This window comes from Leucoraja erinacea, unplaced genomic scaffold (assembly GCF_028641065.1).
Source record: "Leucoraja erinacea ecotype New England unplaced genomic scaffold, Leri_hhj_1 Leri_73S, whole genome shotgun sequence".
Classification (NCBI taxonomy): domain Eukaryota; kingdom Metazoa; phylum Chordata; class Chondrichthyes; order Rajiformes; family Rajidae; genus Leucoraja; species Leucoraja erinaceus.
This window is the reverse complement of record NW_026576663.1, coordinates 65,165-86,169: the sequence shown is the minus strand read 5'-3', so window position 1 is coordinate 86,169 and position 21,005 is coordinate 65,165. Positions and strand designations below refer to the sequence as shown.

General features: G+C 43.4%; 2 protein-coding genes across 6 annotated transcripts in view; both read left to right on the top strand.

The window, feature by feature from the left end:
* Positions 1-6,516, top strand: part of pde10a (phosphodiesterase 10A) — a 398,667-nt gene extending 392,151 nt beyond the window's left edge. For 3 of the 4 annotated variants that reach the window (XM_055631369.1, XM_055631372.1, XM_055631371.1), the window contains one exon: positions 3,112-6,514. In XM_055631369.1, the coding sequence (XP_055487344.1) occupies positions 3,112-3,211 (100 nt within the window). In that variant the 3' untranslated portion in view covers positions 3,212-6,514. Of the gene's footprint in view, positions 1-3,111 lie in introns of all 4 variants that reach the window. The other variant, XM_055631370.1, reaches the window with a different exon arrangement.
* Positions 6,517-14,099: 7,583 nt separating this feature from the next.
* The window catches only part of LOC129694637 (protein transport protein Sec23B), a 44,766-nt gene continuing 37,860 nt past the window's right edge, over positions 14,100-21,005 (top strand). The window contains exons 1-2 of one of the 2 annotated variants that reach the window (XM_055631373.1): positions 14,100-14,211; positions 18,804-19,039. In XM_055631373.1, the coding sequence (XP_055487348.1) occupies positions 18,819-19,039 (221 nt within the window). In that variant the 5' untranslated portion in view covers positions 14,100-14,211; positions 18,804-18,818. Of the gene's footprint in view, positions 14,212-18,800; positions 19,040-21,005 lie in introns of both variants that reach the window. The other variant, XM_055631374.1, reaches the window with a different exon arrangement.

The following is a 21,005-nucleotide window of genomic DNA, read 5'->3' as shown; positions in this document are numbered from 1 at the left end:
GGTGCAGGCTCGAAGGGCCGGATGGCCTACTCCTGCACCTATTTTCTATGTTTCTATGTCAAGAGTCAAGAGAGAGTCAAGAGTCAATTTAATTGTCATTGTCATTTGGACCCCTTGAGGTTTCTATAAGTTTAGTAATCTTAATTTATTCCAATGAATGTCTGCTGTCTATGAGTAATAAATAAGGGTACTAAACTAAAACATGTATTACACTGGAGTCTTGTAGAAGTAGATTGAAGAAAAATCATGGGATGCTCTGCCTGCATTTCCTGTACAACCATATAACAATTACAGCATGGAAACAGGCCATCTCTGCCCTACAAGTCCGTGCCGAACAACCTTTTTCCCTTAGTCCCACCTGCCTGCACTCATACCATAACCCTCCATTCCCTTCTCATCCATATGCCTATCCAATTTATCATATTGAATCAAGGACATTTTGCATCTGGGCAAGTTCTGGGTGCCTAAACTTCAAAAGAGCTGAAGTTGCTGCAGGAAGGAATTGTAGATGTTGGTTTACACTGAAGGATAGACACAAAATACTTGACAGGCAGCATCTCAAGATAGAAGGAATGGGTGACATTTCGAGTCCAGACCCTTCTTCAGATAGGAGAAGGGTCTCAATCCAAATTGTTACCCATTCCCTTTATCCAGTGATGCTGCCTGTCCTGCTGAGTTACTCCAGCATTTTGTGTTTATCTGAAGTTGCTGCAGGACAAGCAGGAGGCTGGGAATTCCCAGCAACAGGCTGTCCCTCTGCGACGGAGAGTTCAAGGGACTATCTGGCATAATGATATTCATAAGGTCATAAGGAATAGGATAGAATTAGGCAATTCGGCCCATCAAGTCTACTCCGCCATTCAATCATGGCTGATCTATCTCTCCCTCCTAACCTCATTCACCTGCATTCTCCCCTCTGACATGTGTGCTGATATTGTGGTAATAATTGGAGACATATTTCATAGGAAGAATTCAAGTTTTAATGGTGGAGCATATGAGGAATTACAGACCACAAAATTAGTGGTTTATATTACTTATTGGAAATCTTCGGGAAAAACCAAACGTTTTAAACCATAGGTTATACTCAAATAAATGAATGGATAATTTCAGGTGGCTTTTCTGTATATTTGATATATTGATTATGTTAAATGTTGCTTTCATTAATTATTTCACCTTGTTGAAAAGAAAGGATGTCTAGATCCTATACTTGGTACCCAGAGACAATTTGTATCTGAATCATTTTAAACTTAATGGATCTAATTTCAATGTATTTTTAATACTATCTAAAAGATTTACTTTACTACTATCTAAAAGACAAGTAGCCCCTGTGAAAGGGGTAGGAGGGGGTGGGAATTGTCAATGATTCAGGTTGGGACCCTGTGTTAGGAATGAGTGGGGAGATGGCCAGAATAACGAGGAGAGGGGAAGTGGTGACGTAGGAGCGAGAGGTGAGTGATTGACTAAAAAAGGGATAGGATGATGTGCAAGTGGAGGTAGGGGAGGAGGACGGGTCCATGTCGAAGAGAAAGGTTGGTATTTATATTGGGTTTTTATTATTGACCGTGCCTACAGTGAAACACTTAGTTTTGTGTGCAGGCAAAGCATACCATATAATACAACAGTTAGTGTAAAAAGAGAAAGAAAGCAGAGTGCGGAATATTGTGTTGCAGCTGGAGAGAAAGAGCAGGTTTTTAAATTGTGCAAGTGCTGCAACGAGATGAATTGGGAATATATCCTAAACTTATATGAGGCTGATAACAGTGGGAAGCAGCTTTTTTTCAATCTGGTGCTAGGTTCTTTCAAGCTGTATCTTCTATTGAGATGACAGATGAAGACAGACTAAAGGGGGTAAAAAGGAGGTGAATGGAGCCAGGTTGGGGGGTTAAGTGGAGACAGCTGATAAGCAGTGGCGGATTGATATGTGAGGTGATAATGGGAACCAATAGGAGGGGAAAGGTGAAAGGCAGATGGAACCGGATGGGAGAGGGGAATAATGTGTAGGTTGCAAGTGAACCAGGAGGGGAAGGACAAACATAGGTCCTGGAATGGTTGGGGAGATATGAGAACTGCATCAACATGGGGGAATCGGATTGAGATTAGAGTGTGAACGCACCAGAGGGGAGGATTCCCTAAAATTAGAAAATGTAATGTCCATACCATTGAGTGACAAGGTGGTATATGAGGTGCTCTTCTTCTAGTTTGCTTTGGGCTGACCACCCCACCCTAGCAGTGGAGAAGGCATAGGATGGGCACGGGAATGCGACTTGAAATGGCAATGCGAATGTAAACTCGGAGTGCCCACTGCACTCACTCTCACTGTTGTAGAGGAGACAACATTGGGAGCACCGAATGCAGCGGGTGAGGTTAAAGGAGGTGCACATGAACCTTTGCCTCACTTGGAAGGGCTATTTAGGCAGCTGGATAGTGATGAACAAGGAGGTGCTAGAACAACTGTTGCATTTCCTGCGGTTGCAGGGCAAAATGCCAGGGATCAGGGAGGGGTGGATGAGGATGGATGAGTGGGAGGGAGGGAGGGAATAGTCCCTGCAGCAGGTGGAAAGAGGTGAACAGGAAATGTGGGTGGCAGTGGGATCTTGATGCAAGTGTCAGAAATTTCAAAGGGTGATGGACTGGAAGCTGAGGCTGGTGGGAAGTAAAAAATATTTTAAATTTATTACGTCAGTAAATTGACTTGAATGACCCACTCATGTGCATGTGGCAGCAAATATGTGGAGTGTGTGTTTGTAGGTTAATTAGCCAATCTGAATTGCCGCTAGTGTATAGAATTATTATAAATGGGTAATCAATGGTCAGCCTGGACTCGGTGCGTCAAAGGGCCTGTTTCCATGCTGTATCTCTAATTTAAACTATAAACTAAACGCATGTAAGTCACATGAATGTAGTAAGTCTTTGGTTTCTGATACTAGGACATGTGAACACTTGTGTCATACAATTGTATATCTGTCCCTAATATGCATCTGGTGTAGGTTCTTTGTCCCATGTAGAATACCTTTCTCCTTGCCTTGGAGTGCCGTTATCTATTGATGAATTGATCCTCATGATAAAGCAGGAAAGCTTTTTAAAATTATCCTTTTCATTTCTGGTTTCCAGGGAGAACCTATCGCAGTGGGAGAAGATAGTACAATCAAGAATTGCCCAAGGAGCACCTCGGAGTCCTGTGAAGAACAGTGGTGGAAAATTTGAGGCCTAATGGAACCAATACTTTGAACTGAATGTTCCACTGTTCAGTACTTGGCTCTGAATTAAAGAGGAACCTGTAACTGTTGATGATATAATAACATTACCTCATGAATCCATAACAACATGACTCCCTTTCTAGTTAATAAGACTAGACATTTGGAAATGTAACATTTTGTGAGGCATCCAATGTAGCTATTCTAGCAAATCTGTTGTGTTTGAAAATAACATGATTTTTAAGAGAACATTGGCCCTTAACCAACCATATTCTGTATTGCTGTGGCCTTAATATTCTTCCAGGTAGGAAAGAACTTTCCATGAATTGTATGCGAGGTGGAGCATCTGCAGTGATACTTAAAATGCTTTGGGTTTTAAAACAATACCGATCTGCAAACATTATTTTCATTATGGGTAGTTTACATATTGGTGTGTTCCTTAGTAGAACATAGGATGAGGTTACATTGTAGTAATTATAGTCTGAGAGTCACAAATATTGTTAAATTATTACTTGAGCTGATGACAGCACACGTCAGACATGCATCTGATGTGCAAATTGCAAAAAAAAAGAACATATCTTTCAGCCATCTTAGACTTATTGCTAATCCAGAATCGTAAAATAAATTCACAGTCACATTTCTATTGGGGACATGAATGAAGACAAGCCATGGGATGTAGAACTTATTTGTAGGAAAGACAGAGGGAAGCATTGTTATTTTTTAAATTTTCTTGAATTGCTATTTTCTTTTAATATTTTTTTACCATAGGACAGATGTTGTCTCAGTGCAGGAAACACCATGGCTGCCCTACAGTCAACCGGCCCACCATAAGCCATAACTGAAGTAATTGGGTGTCTGCTGTTCTGCTTTCTTGACATTAAGTGGCATTAACAAATTCCCAGTGATTGGAAAATATTGGCAATATGATCTTGTGTCCCCGCATCATGGTTGCGAATCAAAAAGAGACGATACAGAGGAAGAGAAAATGGAAATTATATTGGGCATAAAGAATGCCCTTGCAAAAGGCTTTTAATCATTTCTAACTACTACACATTGATCATTCCACATATGGTATCTGAACATTTGCAAAGTTAATGTTCCAAATTGGCAAAACATTGCATCCTTAATACTTCATTTGCCTCCCTAATATTGTGAAAAACATACCATAGAGCTAATGGGCCTTTTCAAGTACTTCTACTATTGCAGTATGTTGCACTAGCCTACTCTAGAATGCTGTTAATCTTGTTAGCTCTAGTTTCTTCTGGAAGTTTTAGAATAACTTTTTGCACTCTTTCATTGTACTTATATAACGGAATGCTTTGTGTGCATGTACTATGTACAAACAAACTGGAACTTCATAACATATTACCAATCACGCCTGCTGCCTAAGCAGCTTCAACGTCACCTGTAAATAGAAGAAAATGCTGACAAACTGTCCACTTTAGGTTTATTATAACATGTAATGTTTCAGCGTAACAAATGTTAATATTGTTTACTGCAAGTGATCTTGGTTATGTACATTTTCAATGCAGAAACATAACACTGTTATTGTAAATTAATTTTTACACAGCATAGTATGTTGGTTTAAAAAGTCCAAAGTTTTGGATGGGCTTTTACGTTGCAAGAGAAATATTTCCAGAGCAGATATATGTTCACTAGTAACAGAATATACTTTGTAAGAAGGGAAAATGGAAACAAATGCAAGTGCAATAATTTTGAGGTGTCTTAACTTCCAGTTTATAAATTATAAATATTGTATATGTTCTGTAAGTTTATTTGTCTCTTCATTTGCAGTCTTTGTATTAAAAAAAACTACACACATTATGTTTGTACAATGGAGTTTTAAAGTCATTTATTACACTACTGATTATTTATAAATAAATGCTCAAATCAACACCCATAATAAGAAAGTATCAAAGTTTCATGTAAGTTTATAATGTTGACTATTGAAACCAGGTACAGAGGAAAAGCCCTATATTATTCTTCAACAGGATAGACAAATGACTGACATTTCATTAAGCTCTTTAGCACTCCAACTCACTCAACATAATACGCAAGTGGATTTTGGTTAGTCCTAATTCCTTTACAAATATTACCTACCCTTATTCCAAAACAGTTTTAAAGGGGTCACATGAAACTTCAAATACTTTAATCTTGTGCAGAAATCAAACCGTTGGCCGAATTCAGCAGGTCAGGTAGCATCAGCAGAGTGAAATGGACAAAGTTTGAAGTCTGAAGAAGGGTCCCGACCTGAAATGCTATCTGTTCAATTCCCTCCACAGATGCAGTCTGACCCCCTGAGTTCATTTTAAATGTATGTGGTGCACTAGAAATAATTATGCCATGTAAAATCTTTAAAAAGTGCGATATTTTCTCCATTGTCAGAGATAGGTCAAACGCAATTTGGACGAACAGCATCACATATTTTGCTTGGGCAGCTTACAACCCAGTGGTATGAATTGTGATTTCTCTAACTTCAAGTAATCCCTGCACTCCCTCTCTCTCCATTACTCCCCCACCCAAGTTGCTCCAAGTTCCCGTTCTCACCTGGCGAACATCTAACAATGGCCTGTTTCCTTTACCATTGTTACTTTTTTGCATATCTTTCATTCATTTATTTTATATCTCTCTACATCACTGTCTATATCTCTCGATTCCCTTTCCCCAGACAAGTCAGAAGAAGGGTCTTGACCCGAAACGTCACCCATTTCTCTCCAGAGATGCTGCCTAGCCCGCTGAGTTACTCCAGCATTTGGTATCTCTGCTCAGATGTACCTGTAATACATTAGGAAAACTCATAGAAATACAAGTTGGAGAATAAAGTGGTGCATCCAAATCTTTCACCATGCCTAAAAATCTCATTATGTAGCAGAATGTTTAAGAAAGAACTGCTGTTCCTTAAAAAATCGGTATACAAAAATGCTGGAGAAATTCACCGGGTGAGGCTGCATCTATGGAGTGAAGGAATAAATTCAATTGCTGGCTGTAGGCCATTAACAAATATCGGGATCTATCAGATCCATTTGAAAATGGATCATCTTGCGAAGTATATCATCTTTCAGAAACTCAAGTATTTTCTCACGAACAGTTATGAATAACAATGATCCTGAGGTAAAAGCGAAGTACAGTAAGCCTCATTTTGATGGACCTTTACACTGTATAACAGATTTCGGCAATAGCGGACTGACCTACTGATGGATGCTCGCGCTGCCTCCCTGTTCCCTTGTACCCCCGGCAACACCCACTACACGCTCGGCTCTCATGCTGCTTCAGGGTCAGACCTTCCGCCACAACCCTGGGCCTACACAGCTTCCTCGGACGCTTCCTGGCCACACCTGCCATTGCCGACCCTTACCTGCACTCTGGTGGTCAGAGTAATTGGTGGCCCAATTCAATCCGCACCTATCTCTTCCCCCCCCCCAGCCACTAGCAGGCAGGGCCGACAACTCACCTGTTCCAAACCGAGAGTCTGATGAAGCGTCTCGACAAAATATCATCTATCCACATTCTCTAGAGATGCTGCTTGACCTGATGCACGGGTGGGTTTAAACTAAATAGTGATGGGGAGGAGTTGACAAATTGGTAGTATAAGGATGGAGTTAAGGGGGAAGAGAGTACAGGAAAAGGTAGGAAAGACCCAAATTAATGGGACAGAAGGAGTGAGTTCAGGTGAAATTAGGAACCGGTGTGAAAGGGGAGGTGAATACCGAATTAAAAGTGTCATATATGAATGTGCGAGGTATAAGAAATAAAGTGGATGAGCTTGAGGCTTAGTTAGAAATTGGCAAGTATGATGTAGGAATTACAGAAACATGGCTGCAAGAGGGTCAGATCTAGGAACTGAATATTCAGGGGTTTACATCCTATCAAAAAGACAGACAGGTGGGCAGAGGGGGTGGGGTGGCTCTGTTGGTAAGGAATGAAATTCAGTCCCTTGCGAGGGGGGGGACATAGAATCAGAAGATGTAGATTCAATGTGGATAGAACTGAGAAATTGTAAGGGTAAAAAGATCCTAATGGGAGTTATCTACAGTAGCCCGGAGATAGGGTGCAAGTTCCATCAGGAGTTAAAATTGGCATGTCGCAAAGGTAATGCTACGGTGGTTATGGGAGATTTCAATATGCAGGTAAATCAGGTTGGTACTGGACGCCAAGAAAGGGAGTTTGTGGAGTGCCTCCTAGATGGATACTTAGAGCAGCTTGTATTGGAGCCTACCAGGGAGAAGGCAATTCTGGATTTAGTGTTGTGTAATGAACCAGATTTGACAAGGGAACTCAAGGTAAAGGAATCATTAGGAGGTAGTTACCATAATATGATGTTTTAATCTGCAATTTGAGATGGAGAAGGTAAAATCAGAAGTGTTGGCATTGCAGTTGAACCAAGGGGACTATAGTGGCATGAGGGAGGAGCTGGCCAAAGTTGACTGGAAGGGTACCCTAGCAGGGATGATGGTGGAACAGCAATGGCAGGTATTTCCGGGAATAATCCAGAAGATGCAGGATCAGTTCATTCCAAGAGGAAGAAAGATTTTAAGGGGAGTAAGAGGCGACCGTGGCTGACAAGGGAAGTCAAGGACAGTATGAAAATAAAAGATAGCAAAGATGAGCGGGAAGCCAGAGGATTTGAAACATTTAAAGATCAACAAAAGGTAACTGAAGCAATACGGGGAGAAAAGATGAAGTTCAAAAGCTAGCTAGCCAAGAATATAAAGAAGGATAGCAAAAGCTTCTTTAGGTATGTGAAGAGGAAAAAAATAGTTAAGACAAATGTGGGCCTCTTGAAGACAGAAACAGGTGAATTTATTCCAGGCACAAAAAAATGGCAGACAAGTTGAACAGGTACTTTGGTTCTGCCTTCACTAGGTAGGGCACAATCTCCCAGATGTACTAGAGGACAGAGGGCCAAGGGTGACGGAGGAACTGAAGGAAATTCACATTAGTCAGGAAATGGTGTTGGGTAGACTAATGGGACTGAAGACTAATAAATCCCCAGGTCCTAATGGCCTGCATCCCAGGGTACTCAAAGAGGTGCCTCTAGAAATCGTGAATCATTTTCCAATGTTCTCTCGACTCTGGGTCAGTTCCTGTGGATTGGAGGGTAGCTAATGTTATCCCACTTCTCAGGAAAGGGAGAGAGAAAGCAGGGAATTATAAACCAGTTAGCCTGACCTCATTGGTGGGGAAGATGCTGGAGTCGATTATTAGAAACATAGAAAACATAGAAAATAGGTGCAGGAGTAGGCCATTCGGCCCTTCAAACCTACACCGCCATTCAATATGATCATGGCTGATCATCCAACTCAGTATCCCATCCCTGCCTTATCTCCATACCCCCTGATCCCTTTAGCCACAAGGGCCACATCTAACTCCCTCTTAAATATAGCCAATGAACTGGCCTCAACCACCTTCTGTGGTAGAGAATTCCACAGATTCACCACTCTGTGTAAAAAATGATTTTCTCATCTCAGTCCTAAAAGACTTCCCTCTTATCCTTAAACTGTGACCCCTAGTTCTGGACTGCCCTAACATCGGGAACAATCTTCCTACATCTAGCCTGTCCAACCCCTTAAGAATTTTGTAAGTTTCTATAAGATCCCCCCTCAATCTTCTAAATTCTAGCGGTTACAAGCCGAGTCTATCCAGTCTTTCTTCATATGAAAGTCCTGCCATCCCAGGAATCAGTCTGGTGAACCATCTCTGTACTCCCTCTATGGCAAGAATGTCTTTCCTCAGATTAGGAGACCAAAACTGTACGCAATACTCCAGGTGTGGTCTCACCAAGACCCTGTACAACTGCAGTAGACCCTTCTTGCTCTTATACTCAAATCCTTTTGCTATGAATGCTAACATACCATTTGCTTTCTTGACTGCCTGCTGCACCTGCATGCCTACTTTTAATGACTGGTGTACCATGACACCTAGGTCTCGTTGCATCTCCCCTTTTCCTAATCGGCCACCATTCAGATAATAGTCTACTTTCCTGTGTTTGCCACCAAAGTGGATAACCTCACATTTATCCACATTATACTGCATCTGCCATACATTTACCCACTCACCCAATCTATCCAAGTCACCTTGCAGCCTCCTAGCATCCTCCTCACAGCTAACACTGCCCCCCAGCTTTGTGTCATCTGCAAACTTGGAGATGTTGCATTCAATTCCCTCATCCAGATCATTAATATATATTGTATATAGCTGGGGTCCCAGCACTGAGCATTGCGGTACCCCACAAGTCATTGCCTGCCATTCTGAAAAGGACCCGTTTCATCCTACTCTTTGCTTCCTGTCTGCCAGCCAGTTCTCTATCCACATCAATACTGAACCCCCAATGCCGTGTGCTTTAAGTTTGCATACCAATCTCTTATGTGGGACCTTGTCGAAAGCCTTCTGAAAGTCCTGATATAACACATCCACTGGTTCTCCCTTACCCACTCTACTAGTTACATCCTCGAAAAATTCTATAAGATTCATCAGACATGATTTACCTTTCATAAATCCATGCTGACTTTGTCCAATTAAAGATGTAATAGTGGTGCAAGTGGATAGCAGTAATAGGATCGGTACATGTCAGCATGGATTTACGAAGGGGAAATCATGCTTGACAAATCTTCTGGAATTTTTTGAGGATGTAACAATTAAAATGAACAAGGGAAAGGCAGTGGATGTAGTGTCCCTGGACTTTCAGAAAGGCTTTGTTAAGGTCCCACACAGGAGATTAGTGGGCAAAATTAGAGCACATGGTATTGGGGATAGGATATTGACATGGATAGAATATTAGTTGGCAGACAGGAAACAAAGAGTAAGGATTAACGGGTCCCTTTCAAAATGGCAGACAGTGGGGTGCCGCAAGGCTCAGTGCTGGGACCGCAGTTATTTACAGTATACATTAATGATTTAGATGAAGGAATTAAAAGTAACATTAGCAAATTTGCAGATGACACAAAGCTGGGTGCTGAGTGAACTGTGAAGAGGATGCTATGGGGATGCATGGTGACTTGGACAGGTTGGGTGAGTGGGCAGATGCATGGCAGATGCAGTACAATGTGGATAAATGTGAGGTTATCCAATTTGGTGGCAAGAACAGGAAGCCAGATTATTAACTGAATGGTGTCAAGTTAGGAAAAGGGGAAGTACAACAAGACCTGGGTGTCCTTGTACATCAGTCACTGAATGTAAGCATGCAGGTACAACAGGCAGTGAAGAAAGCGAATGGCATGTTGACCTTCATATTGAGAGTTGAGTATAGGAGCAAAGAGGTCCTTCTGCAGTTGTACAGGGCCCTGGTGAGACCACACCTGGTGTATTGTGTGCCGTTTTGGTCTACTAATTTGAGAACATTCTTACTATTGAGGAAGTGCAGCGTAGGTTCATGAGGTTAATTTCCGGAATGGCAAGTCTGTTATATGATAAAAGAATGGAGCGGCTGGGCTTGAATACACTGGAATTTAGAAGGATGAGAGGGTATCTTATAGAAACAAAGAAAAACATTACTAAGGGATTGGACACACTAGATGCAGGAAACTCCCGATGTTGGGGGAGTCCAGAACCAAGGGCCACAGTTTAAGAATAAGGGGTAGGCCAATTTTCCTCATTTGAGATGAGGAAAAGCTTTTTCATGTGGAATTCTCTGCCACAGAAGGCAGTGGAGGCAGATTCACTGGATGCATTTAAAAGAGAGTTAGATAGAGCTCTTAGGGCTAGTGGAATCAAGGACTATGGACGAAGGCAGGAACGGGGTACTGATTGTGGATGAAAGGCAGGAACGGGGTACTGATTGTGGATGATCAGCCGTGATCACATTGAATGGCGGTGCTGACTCGAAGGGCCGAATGACCTCCTCCTGCACCATTGTCTATTTATCTATGCTGAGTTATTCCAGCACTTTGTTCCCTTTTGTGTATTAACCAGCAACTGCAGTTGTTCATTTTTATTACTTATATATTGCTAATCCCGTTCTTATTTATAGTGAACAATCAGTAATAATAGATAGCATTCCCCCCCCCCCCCCCCCCCCCCCCCCCCCCCCCCCCCCCACGGTCTGTTATAATGAGGATTTACTGTAATAGCAACACTGATTACTCCAACTAGTTATTGTAAATTTAATTTTACAATGTTAAATGCGAATAGTTTATTCAACATTATTATTTAGTAGTTTAGTTTAGAACATAATTACTTTTCTTGGACCTGCATCAATTCCCCATCCATCTATTTCCCCATGTTTACCGATGTAACCAGAATCTTACCACAAAGCTCCAGAAAAAGGTTTTTTTTTCTTCATTGTTGAGATTGGTAATTAATTTATTTTTGAACTTAAGCAAAATATTATGCATTTTGAATATGTCAAGGAAAAGCAGATTGTGCGAAAAATTATTCAACATCTGTCGATGGAGAAAGTAAAGCTAATTGCAGTTCAATGGCCTTTCATCAGAACTGAGAAGAAAGTGATAAACAAGCTTGAGATGCAGAAAAAGGGGAGAGTGAAAGGAATAGATCTGTGATAAGAGGTATTGAACAGACATTATAAAAGCAAAAGCAAAAGATTCAACATATCTAGCCACGACAAAATAAATATTTTCAAAGAAAAATATTAAAACAATAAATAAATAAAGTTCCAGGCGAGTACTCGACTTTGGCTTCTCCAGGGAAAATGTTTCCTGGAATGGTTTTCAAAAAAGCAGCATGGTAATTTCTTTCTTAAGTACCCTGTAACGAATATCACAAAGATTTGGAAGAGCAATTTATTAGTTTGATATTTATAATTCTGCAAAGATTGAGTAACATCATTGTAATATTAATATTTTATCATTAGTGGTTGAATTGAACTTTTGAGCAATTATTGTTTAGATTGTTCGACACGATCAGTTCTTGGTTGGTCCTGGTCCTCCAGAATATTCCAAATTGAATTTAAACTGTAGGTAATTGTTCTAAAATATTCTAAGTTGAAATTAGAATATTTCTTGAACCATCTATAACTTTAATGTTTTTAAAATACCTATAACTTTGATTGTTCAAGAAGGAACTGCAGATGCTGGAAAATCGAAGATAGACAAAAGTGCTGAAGAAACTCAGCGGGTGCGGCAGCATCTATGGAGCAAAGGAAATAGGCAACGTTTCGGGCCGAAACGTTGCCTATTTCCTTTGCTCCACAGATGCTGCCGCACCCGCTGAGTTTCTCCCGCAGTTTGGTATAACTTTGGATGTTTAATTGCCTGAATGTTGCAACTATCGTGACACCATGGACTAGCCATGCATTAACATTAAAGTTTTTATTGTATATTGAATTGGTATTGAGGGAGTACAGAGAAGGTTCACCAGACTGATTCCTGGGATGTCAGGACTTTCATATGAAGAAAGACTGGATAGACTTTGTTTGTAATCGCTAGAATTTAGAAGATTGAGGGGGGATCTTATAGAAACTTACAAAATTCTTAAGGGGTTGGACAGGCTAGATGCAGGAAAATTGTTCCCGATGTTGGGGAAGTCCAGAACAAGGGGTCACAGTCTAAGGATAAGGGGGAAATCTTTTAGGACTGAGATGAGAAAAATTTTTTCACACAGAGAGTGGTGAATCTCTGGAATTCTCTGTCACAGAAGGTAGCTGAGGCCAGTTCATTGGCTATATTTAAGAGGGAGTTAGATGTGGCCCTTGTGGCTAAAGGGATCAGGGAGTATGGAGAGAAGGTAGGTACAGGATACTGAGTTGGATGATCAGCCATGATCATACTGAATGGCGGTGCAGGCTCGAAGGGCCGAATGGCCTACTCCTGCATGTATTTTCTATGTTTCTATGTATTGATTTTAACCAATACTTTCTTCCCATTTTCTATCCAGGAGTAAACATTAAGATTCAGGAATCATAACCAATTAAAATGTTTTACTCTCCATCGTCCCTACACTTTCTGAAGATTTGTCAAACTTAGGCTGTAAATGTCAACTAAAAAATAAAGAATTTGAGAAGCAGATTAATATACCGTGCTATTGTTGAAATGTGTAACGTATGAAGTTGGTTTAAATCAGGTTCCAACATATATATTTTATAATAAGCATAGGGAGTAGACCCTTGTCCGGATTTTAAGGGATATTACTAGTTAAAATGTTACGAAGATGATTGAGCAGAAGAAAGCAGAAGAGCAGCAGTTACTAATATCTTTCATGCATTTGTTCTACATCTCTCTACATCATCGTCTACATCTCTTGTTTCCCTTTCCCCTGACTCTCAGTATGAAGAAGGTTCTCGACCCGAAATGTCACCCTTCCCTTCTCTCCAGAGATGCTGCCCGTCCCACTGAGTATTTCAAGCTGTTGTTCATTGACTACAGCTCAGTGTGCAACACCAGCATTCCCTCTACACTGACCATCAAACGCAGAGATGGCTCAGCAACTGCCATCCTCATTAGCAGACCGCAATCAGTACACATTGGCAACAACACTTCCTCCTGGATAACCATCAGCTAGGAGTATCTCAAGGCTCTACTCTCTACACCTATGAACGTCTGGCCAGATACCGTTCCACGCCGCATTCAAATCCCATCGTTGTTGGACGAGTAATGGGTAACGACGAGACAGAGTATCGGATGGAGAATGAAAATATGATTGAATGGTGTCAGAATAGCAACCTTACTCTCAACATCAGCAAGACCAAGAAGCGGATTGTTGACCAGAACAGGAAACTGAGAATCCACAAATCAATCTGCATCGATCGGGCAGGATGGAGAGAGTCAGTAACTTCACGTTCAGGGGCCTGCTCATCTCTGAAGGTCTGACCTAAGCCCAGCACATTGATGCAAGTACAAGGGGTGGGGAGTGGCAAGGAGAACATGGCCGGTGGGTGTTGTCATGGACACCGCTGCCCCCCCCCCCCTCCCGTCCATCACTCACTCCCCGGTGACGTGGCTCCACCCGGTGACGTGGCTCCACCCGGTGACGTGACGTGGCGGGAGCCGGTCTGCGCTGAGTTGTACTTCCTGTCAGTGACGTCAGCCGGTGACGAGGCAAAGGCAGCGCCGGCGCGGGGCAGGTAGGCGACCCCGTCCCTCAATCTCTCCCCCCGTCTCCCTCCTCCCCGGCAACTCTCCCCATCCCCCTCCCCCTCCCTGGGACCCCGGCGCCGGCACGGGGCAGGTAACCGCCCCCCCCCCCCCCCTCCGCTCCATACTCCCCCCCCCCTCCTCTTCACCCCCCTCTACCCCTCCCCTATACATCACTCCATCCCCCCCCCTCTTCCCCATCCCCCTCTCTATCCCCCCCCCTCCATCCCCTCTTCTCCCCCCCCATCCCCTCTCTCTCCCCCCCCCTCCATCCCCTCTTCTATCCCCCTCTCTACCACCTCTTCTATCGCCCTCTACCCCCCCCCCCCCTCAATGAGCAAGTGTACTTGAGTACATATAAAAGTTGTATATTGATGAAGTGTACAGTGAAGAAAGACAACTGCGATGAATTGAATGATACAGTTCTTTACCTTCGCTTCAGTTAGGATGATGCTAATGAATTATCTTGAAAGTAACAGAGGGTGTCTCTGGGAGTGTATTCCAGAAGCAACAAAAATAGGGATAAGGGATGAACTCGTATTGTTTTGAAGATTGATCTCAGTTTTGGTAGTCAGTTTGGTCAAGATGACAACATTGTAAATTGTTGTGGTTCAGCCAGTGGTGGTGAATTAGTCCATGCAAATAATTGCTGTAAGGCACCCAGCGTCTGTTCAGTTCAATTTATCTTGGCCTGATTTTGTAGTCATATTTATGTGGCCAACTTCAAATGAGTGTCGGATTAATGGTGACCCAAATCCCCACCCCCAGACACCCTCCCTCCCGTCTGGCCCAGGGTATTGATAACCAGGCTCATTGTGGTTAGATTCTTTCTGGTTGGAAATTGTTGTCCGTTGTCCTTCACAACTTGTCCATCCATGCGTGAATGTTATCTAGGTCTTGGGTATATAAGTATGCTGAGCAGTTGTGAATGGAATTGAACTGTGCACAGTCTGTGACAAACAACCCCACCTCTCATCTTATAATGGAAGGAAGAGTGTTGATGAAATAGCTGGTGATGGTTGAGCAAGGGGCACTGCACTGAAGGAATCCTGTCCTCTGGTGGAATGGTTGACATTTTTCCAACTGCACCCTTTGTTCACTGTATGACCCCAAACATTGAATGATGATCATTAATGTCAGTTTCACCAGCGCTACTTGAAGCTGCACTCAGTCAAAATTTACCTTAATGATGAGGACAGTCTCTCTCGTTTTGCTTCTGGAATTCACTTATTTGATCCAGATATGAACTAAAGGATGTAATAAGTTCTGGAGCCACGTAGTCCTACAAAAGCAAGTACAAGGAACTGCAAATGCTTGTTTACAAAAAAAGACCCACAGTGCTAGAGTAACTCAGCAGGTCTGAAGAAGTGTCCTGACCCAAACCATCACCTATTTAGAAAGGCAGTGTCCAGATCTGCTGCCTGATCAGCTGAGTTACTCCTGCACTTTGTCTTTTTTTACCTGTGAAATGAAGACTGGGTAATGGTGAGCAGGAAATCCTGCTTGGACCCTGTCAATCGCACCATCTATCACATTACTGGGTAGACTGAGCAGACAATAAATAGATTTGGATTTGTCCTGTGTTTTATTCATAGTAGGCTGGAACTCTACTCTTTGGAGTTTAGAAGAATGAGAGGCGATCTCATTGAAACATATAAGATCGTGAGGGGCCTTGATCGGGTGGATGCACCGAGGATGTTCCCAATGATCGGGGAAACTAGAACTAGGGGACATAGTTGCAGAATAAGGGGGGGCTCTTTTAAAACTGAGATGAGGAAGAACTTCTTCACCCAGAGGGTGGTTAATTTATGGAATTCATTGCCCCAGGGAGCAGTGGAAGCAGAAACTTTAAATATATTTAAGACTAAAATAGATGGTTTTTTAGCTGCCAAGGGGATAAGGGGCTACGGGGAGAGGGATTGTAGTGGAGCAGCTTGGCTAGAATTGCAGCTAATTTTGGAGCACAGATTGTCAATGTTAACAGTGGGAATCTCATCTGATTTCATAGCACAGGATACACCAAAGAGCTTGTCTCTAGTACTCTGACTGTGCCCTACCGTCATGGAGGATACAAGGTGTCTTAGAATGATGGAATCGTAAAGCTATACGACATCAAAGTGGACCTTTCAGGTCAACTCATCCATGCCGACCAAGCAGCCCAACTGAACGAATTCCACTTGCCCATATCACTCCAAATCATTTATATCTATGTACCTGTCCAAGTGTCTATTAAATGTCATAATTAAACCACTGCTACCTCTTCCTATGGTAGCTCGTTCTATGTATGCGCCGCCCTCTGTGTGAAAATGTTGCCCCTGAGGTCCTTTTTAGATCTTTTTCCTCTCATTGTTAAAACTATGCCCTCATGGAGCCACTATCTCCCATTAGCTGTTTAATTCTCCACCATCATTGATGATCAGATGTGGTATGACAGTGGAGCTTTGGCCTGATCTGTTGGTTGTAAGATTTGAATTGCCAAAGCAGGTCATAATGCAGCCAGTCTGCCTGCTCTCTACTGTGCACCTGCATGAGTTTGATAGAGTGTCGCCGACATACTATCGGCAATCTTCAATCTTCTAAGGAAGTAGGGGCATTGATGAGGTTACTCAGGTGCCGAAGGTCCATTTCATCCTCCAATTTAGACCTAAAATGTCTCCTCTTTTTTCTAATGGCCTTATCCAGGTCGTACCTGGACTTCCTATATGATGCTGTATCACCAGGTTTCAATGCCCGACGCCTGGGCCACAGCAGACATCCTGGTTCATCTGCTTCTGGTTAGGGGACACTCAGATGGTCTTGGTGGGAACACTCTCCACCACACATTCGACCATGACGTATTCATTCAGCTCTGTTGCTGAGTCCTGGATAATTGCCCAGTTTACTGACACAAAACAGTCGATGAGTTGTTCCTCTGCTTTCCCTGATATGCTCTGTGCAATCCTCACCACTGGAGCTGCGTTCTGAAGCCGCTGCCTATACGCAGTAAGGAACGGCGCCTGTATTTGCAACGCAACCTGCTGTTTACTTTCCCCATCCAGTTCCATTTGCCCTCGATTCCCCCATGTAATGTATGCAGCAAGCATGTTTACTTGGATCAACACAGTCTCATTCAATCGCTACGTGGCACAATCTCAACTACTTCAGTGTAAATAATTTTTTTTTCCAAATGTATTTTCTGCTGGTGGTAACATTGTGATGTTTTGGGGCGAGACCCTTCTTCAGACTGAGAGTCAGGGGAAAGGGCAACGAGAGATATAGATGGTACTTCAAACATATTAATGGAAAATATGCTGAAAGCAACGGTGATCAAAAAAACATCGAACTCACAACGGTCAATTGTTTTACTGTCATCCTGTTGAGCTCCACTGTCTATATAACGGTGTAACTCGGCAGGAGACAGTAAAACTAGGGTGGGGGAGGGATGGAGAGAGAGGGAATGCAAGTGTTATAGTTGGTTAGAGAAATCAATCGCTGGGTTGTAAGCTGCCCAAGCAAAATATGAGGTGCTGTTCCTCCAATTTGTGTTTGGCCTCACACTGACAATGGAGGAGGCCCAGGACGAAGAGGTCAGTGTGATAATGGGGAGGGGATTTAAAGTGTTTGGCAACCAGGAGATCACATAGGCCGAGGCAGACCCCGTTCCTCCCCTCCCCTAGTCGTCAAACCAGTTTTACTGCCCTCCTAGGTACACAAAATTGCTGGAGAAACTCAGCGGGTGCAGCAGCATCTATGGAGCGGAGGAAATAGGCGACGTTTCGAGCCAAAACCCTTCTTCAGACTGATGGGGAGGGGGGGGGGGGGGGGGGGGGGGGGGGGGGGGGAAGGGGGGAAAAGTGGAGGAGGAGGAGCCCGAGGGCGGGCGGATAGGAGGGTGGGAGGAGACAGCTAGAGGGTTAAGGAAGGGGAGGAGACAGCAAGGGCTAGCAAAATACCTCCTCGTAAAGTCCCGGCTCTGGAACTCTTTATCCAGAACTGCCGCCGCGACGTCAACCGCCTCTCAACTTCTCCACTCCCTTGTCTCACTCTAATCTTTCCCCCTCTGCAGCCAACACCTCCCCTTGTCTCTATTTTTCTATGTCTTATCACCTATCACACTGACAGGCTAGGCTAGATGGAGGAAACAATGGACCATTGTGTGGACTCCACATTTCCTTGATTATCATTGCTTTCTGCATATCTCCATGGTCATGAATTGTGCTACCTAGTACCTATCACACTATGGATCATTGTGGACTCCACATTTCCTTGATTATCATTGCTTTCTGCATATCTACCATTCATTTGTGCTAAGTACCATCTATATCTCTCGTTTCACTTTCACTTTCGACTCGGTTTCAAGAAGGGTCTCGACCCAAAACATTACCTATTTTCTCCGGAGATGCTGCATGACCCGCTGTTACTCCTGCTTTTTGTATCTATCTTCGGCTTAAACCAGCATCTGCAGTTCCTCCCTTTGTCTTCATGAGAAACCTAGTTTTAATATAAAAATGCAAATGGAAATGTTTAAATTTCTCTTAATTTCATGTTTTCAAATAATGTATTGGAGCAGATCATTATTTTCATTGGTTGTTTGTATCAGCAGGAGTCTCCAGCAATCATGGCATCATATCAAGAATTTATTCAACAAAACGAAGAACGAGATGGCATTCGGTTCAGCTGGAATGTATGGCCATCCAGTCGACTCGAGGCTACGCGCATGGTGGTCCCTCTAGCTTGTCTCTTCACTCCTTTAAAAGAGCGTCCAGATTTACCACCGATTCAGTATGAACCTGTTCTGTGCAGCAGAGCTACCTGCAGGGCTGTACTTAATCCACTTTGGTGGGATATCTACATTTCATTGTATCCTAAAGACGAAATGTCCAGCTGTAATATGAAACCATTCTAACTTCTTCTCTGGAATTTTAGAAACTAAAAGATTACATTTAAAGTACATTCAGTTCTATGCACCAGGTACTGCTGGTAAAGTAATGGCAATAGTTTGAATTGGTAATGTTTCATTGTAAAGAACACAAAAAGCTGGAGTAACTCAGCGGGTCAGGCAGCATCTCTGGAGAGAAGGAATGGGTGACGTTTCGGGTCAAGACCCTTCTTCAGACAAGGTGGAAAGGGATGGCAGGGGTGAGGAGAAGAGTGGGATAGTGGGAGAATGGGTGCACACTGGGGTTGGGAAAGGGAAAGGAAAGAAGGCAAAGGGTGGGGTGTTACCTAAACTTGGGGAATTCAATGTTCATACTGTTGAGTTGTGAGCTACCCGAGCGGAATATGCGGTTGCAGGGAGAAGTACTTGTGGAGGGGGCAGTTTGCGTAGAAAGGGATGAGTGAACCAAGGAGTTGCAGAGGGAGTGGTCTCCACTGAAAGGAGTGCGGATGGGAAGATGTGGCTAGTGATGGGATTAAGTTGAAGGTGGCAGAAATGTCTGAGAATGATGTGTTGGATGGGGAGGGCCGTGGGGTGAATGGTATGGACTAGGGGAACTTTATCCTTGTTCCGTCTGGGTGGAGGGGGAGCAACCAGGAGATCCACCAGGCCTAGGAGGACCGTTTCAGTAAAACGGTCACCCAGTCTACGCTTGCTGTTGCCCAGGGAGCCCATCATCGGGAGCACTGCCTTCAGTAGATGATATTAGAGGAGGTTTATGTGAATTTCTGTCTCACTTGGAAGAGCTGCTGGGGTCTCTGGTTACAGGTGAGGAAGGAGGTGTAGATCTGCAGTTGCAGGGGAAAGTACCTCGGGAGGGGCAGTTTGAGGGGGAAAAGATGTGCGGACCATTAGTTTGCAGGAGGAGTGGTTTCTACGGAAAGCAGAAAGAGTCGTGGGCGGGAAGATGTGACTAAGTGGGACCCTTCTTGAAACTGTGAGTCAAGGGAAAGTCTAGGTGGTGGTAATGTAGGAGATTGATGTCATGGATGCAGAACCTGGTGCAGTGATATGTAAAGACCAGGGGACTTGTTCAATCTAGGGGGAGGAGCTGCAGGACAGAGGTGACAGGGATGGAGGATTCATTCACAACAGTAGCGTGTAAACTACATTTACTAAAAGCAGACATCTTGGATGCCCTCGAGTGGAAAACCGCATCTTGGATGCAAATGTGACAGAGAGAGTGAGAGTGGTCGATGGTGTCCATGCATGAGGCAGGGTGGGAAGAGGTGTTGTCAAAATAGCTGGGATTCAGTGGGGTTTTAGTCGATGTCAGTTGAAAGTCTGTCCTCTCTGATGGAGAAGGAGAGATTGAGAAAGGGAAAAGATAGTTCCGTGCATTTGAGGACAAGGTGCAAGTTAGTGGGAAAGTTGTTGAAATCAGCAAGTTTTGTGCAGGAGGCAGCCCCGATGCAGTCGTTGATGTCGTGGAGAAGGGGTTGTGGGGTGGTGCCAGTGCACGTTTGAAACAAGGACTGTTTGACATAACCAACAAAAAGGCAAGCATAGCTGGGGCCCATGCGACTGCCTGCCCATGGGTACACCTTTGATTTGTAGAAAGTGAGAGGAGGAGAAGTTCTGCAAGGCAGACGAGTGTTAATAGAGGGGAACAGAGTGGACTGCTGCTCAAGGAAGAACTAGAGAGTCCTGTGACCTTCCAGATAAAGATGAGAACTGTCAAAATTAAAGTTGTCAAAGTGTTGAAGATCATGTGAGGTGTGTCAGATGTAGGTCGGAAGGAAGATAGGATGGAGTCAAGGTATTTGGAGATACGTTCGGTGGGGCAGGCAGAATTCAATCACTCTGCCATTGTAGTCCTGCTTGTGGATTTATGAAAGAGACAGAAATGGGCAATATGGGGTTGGG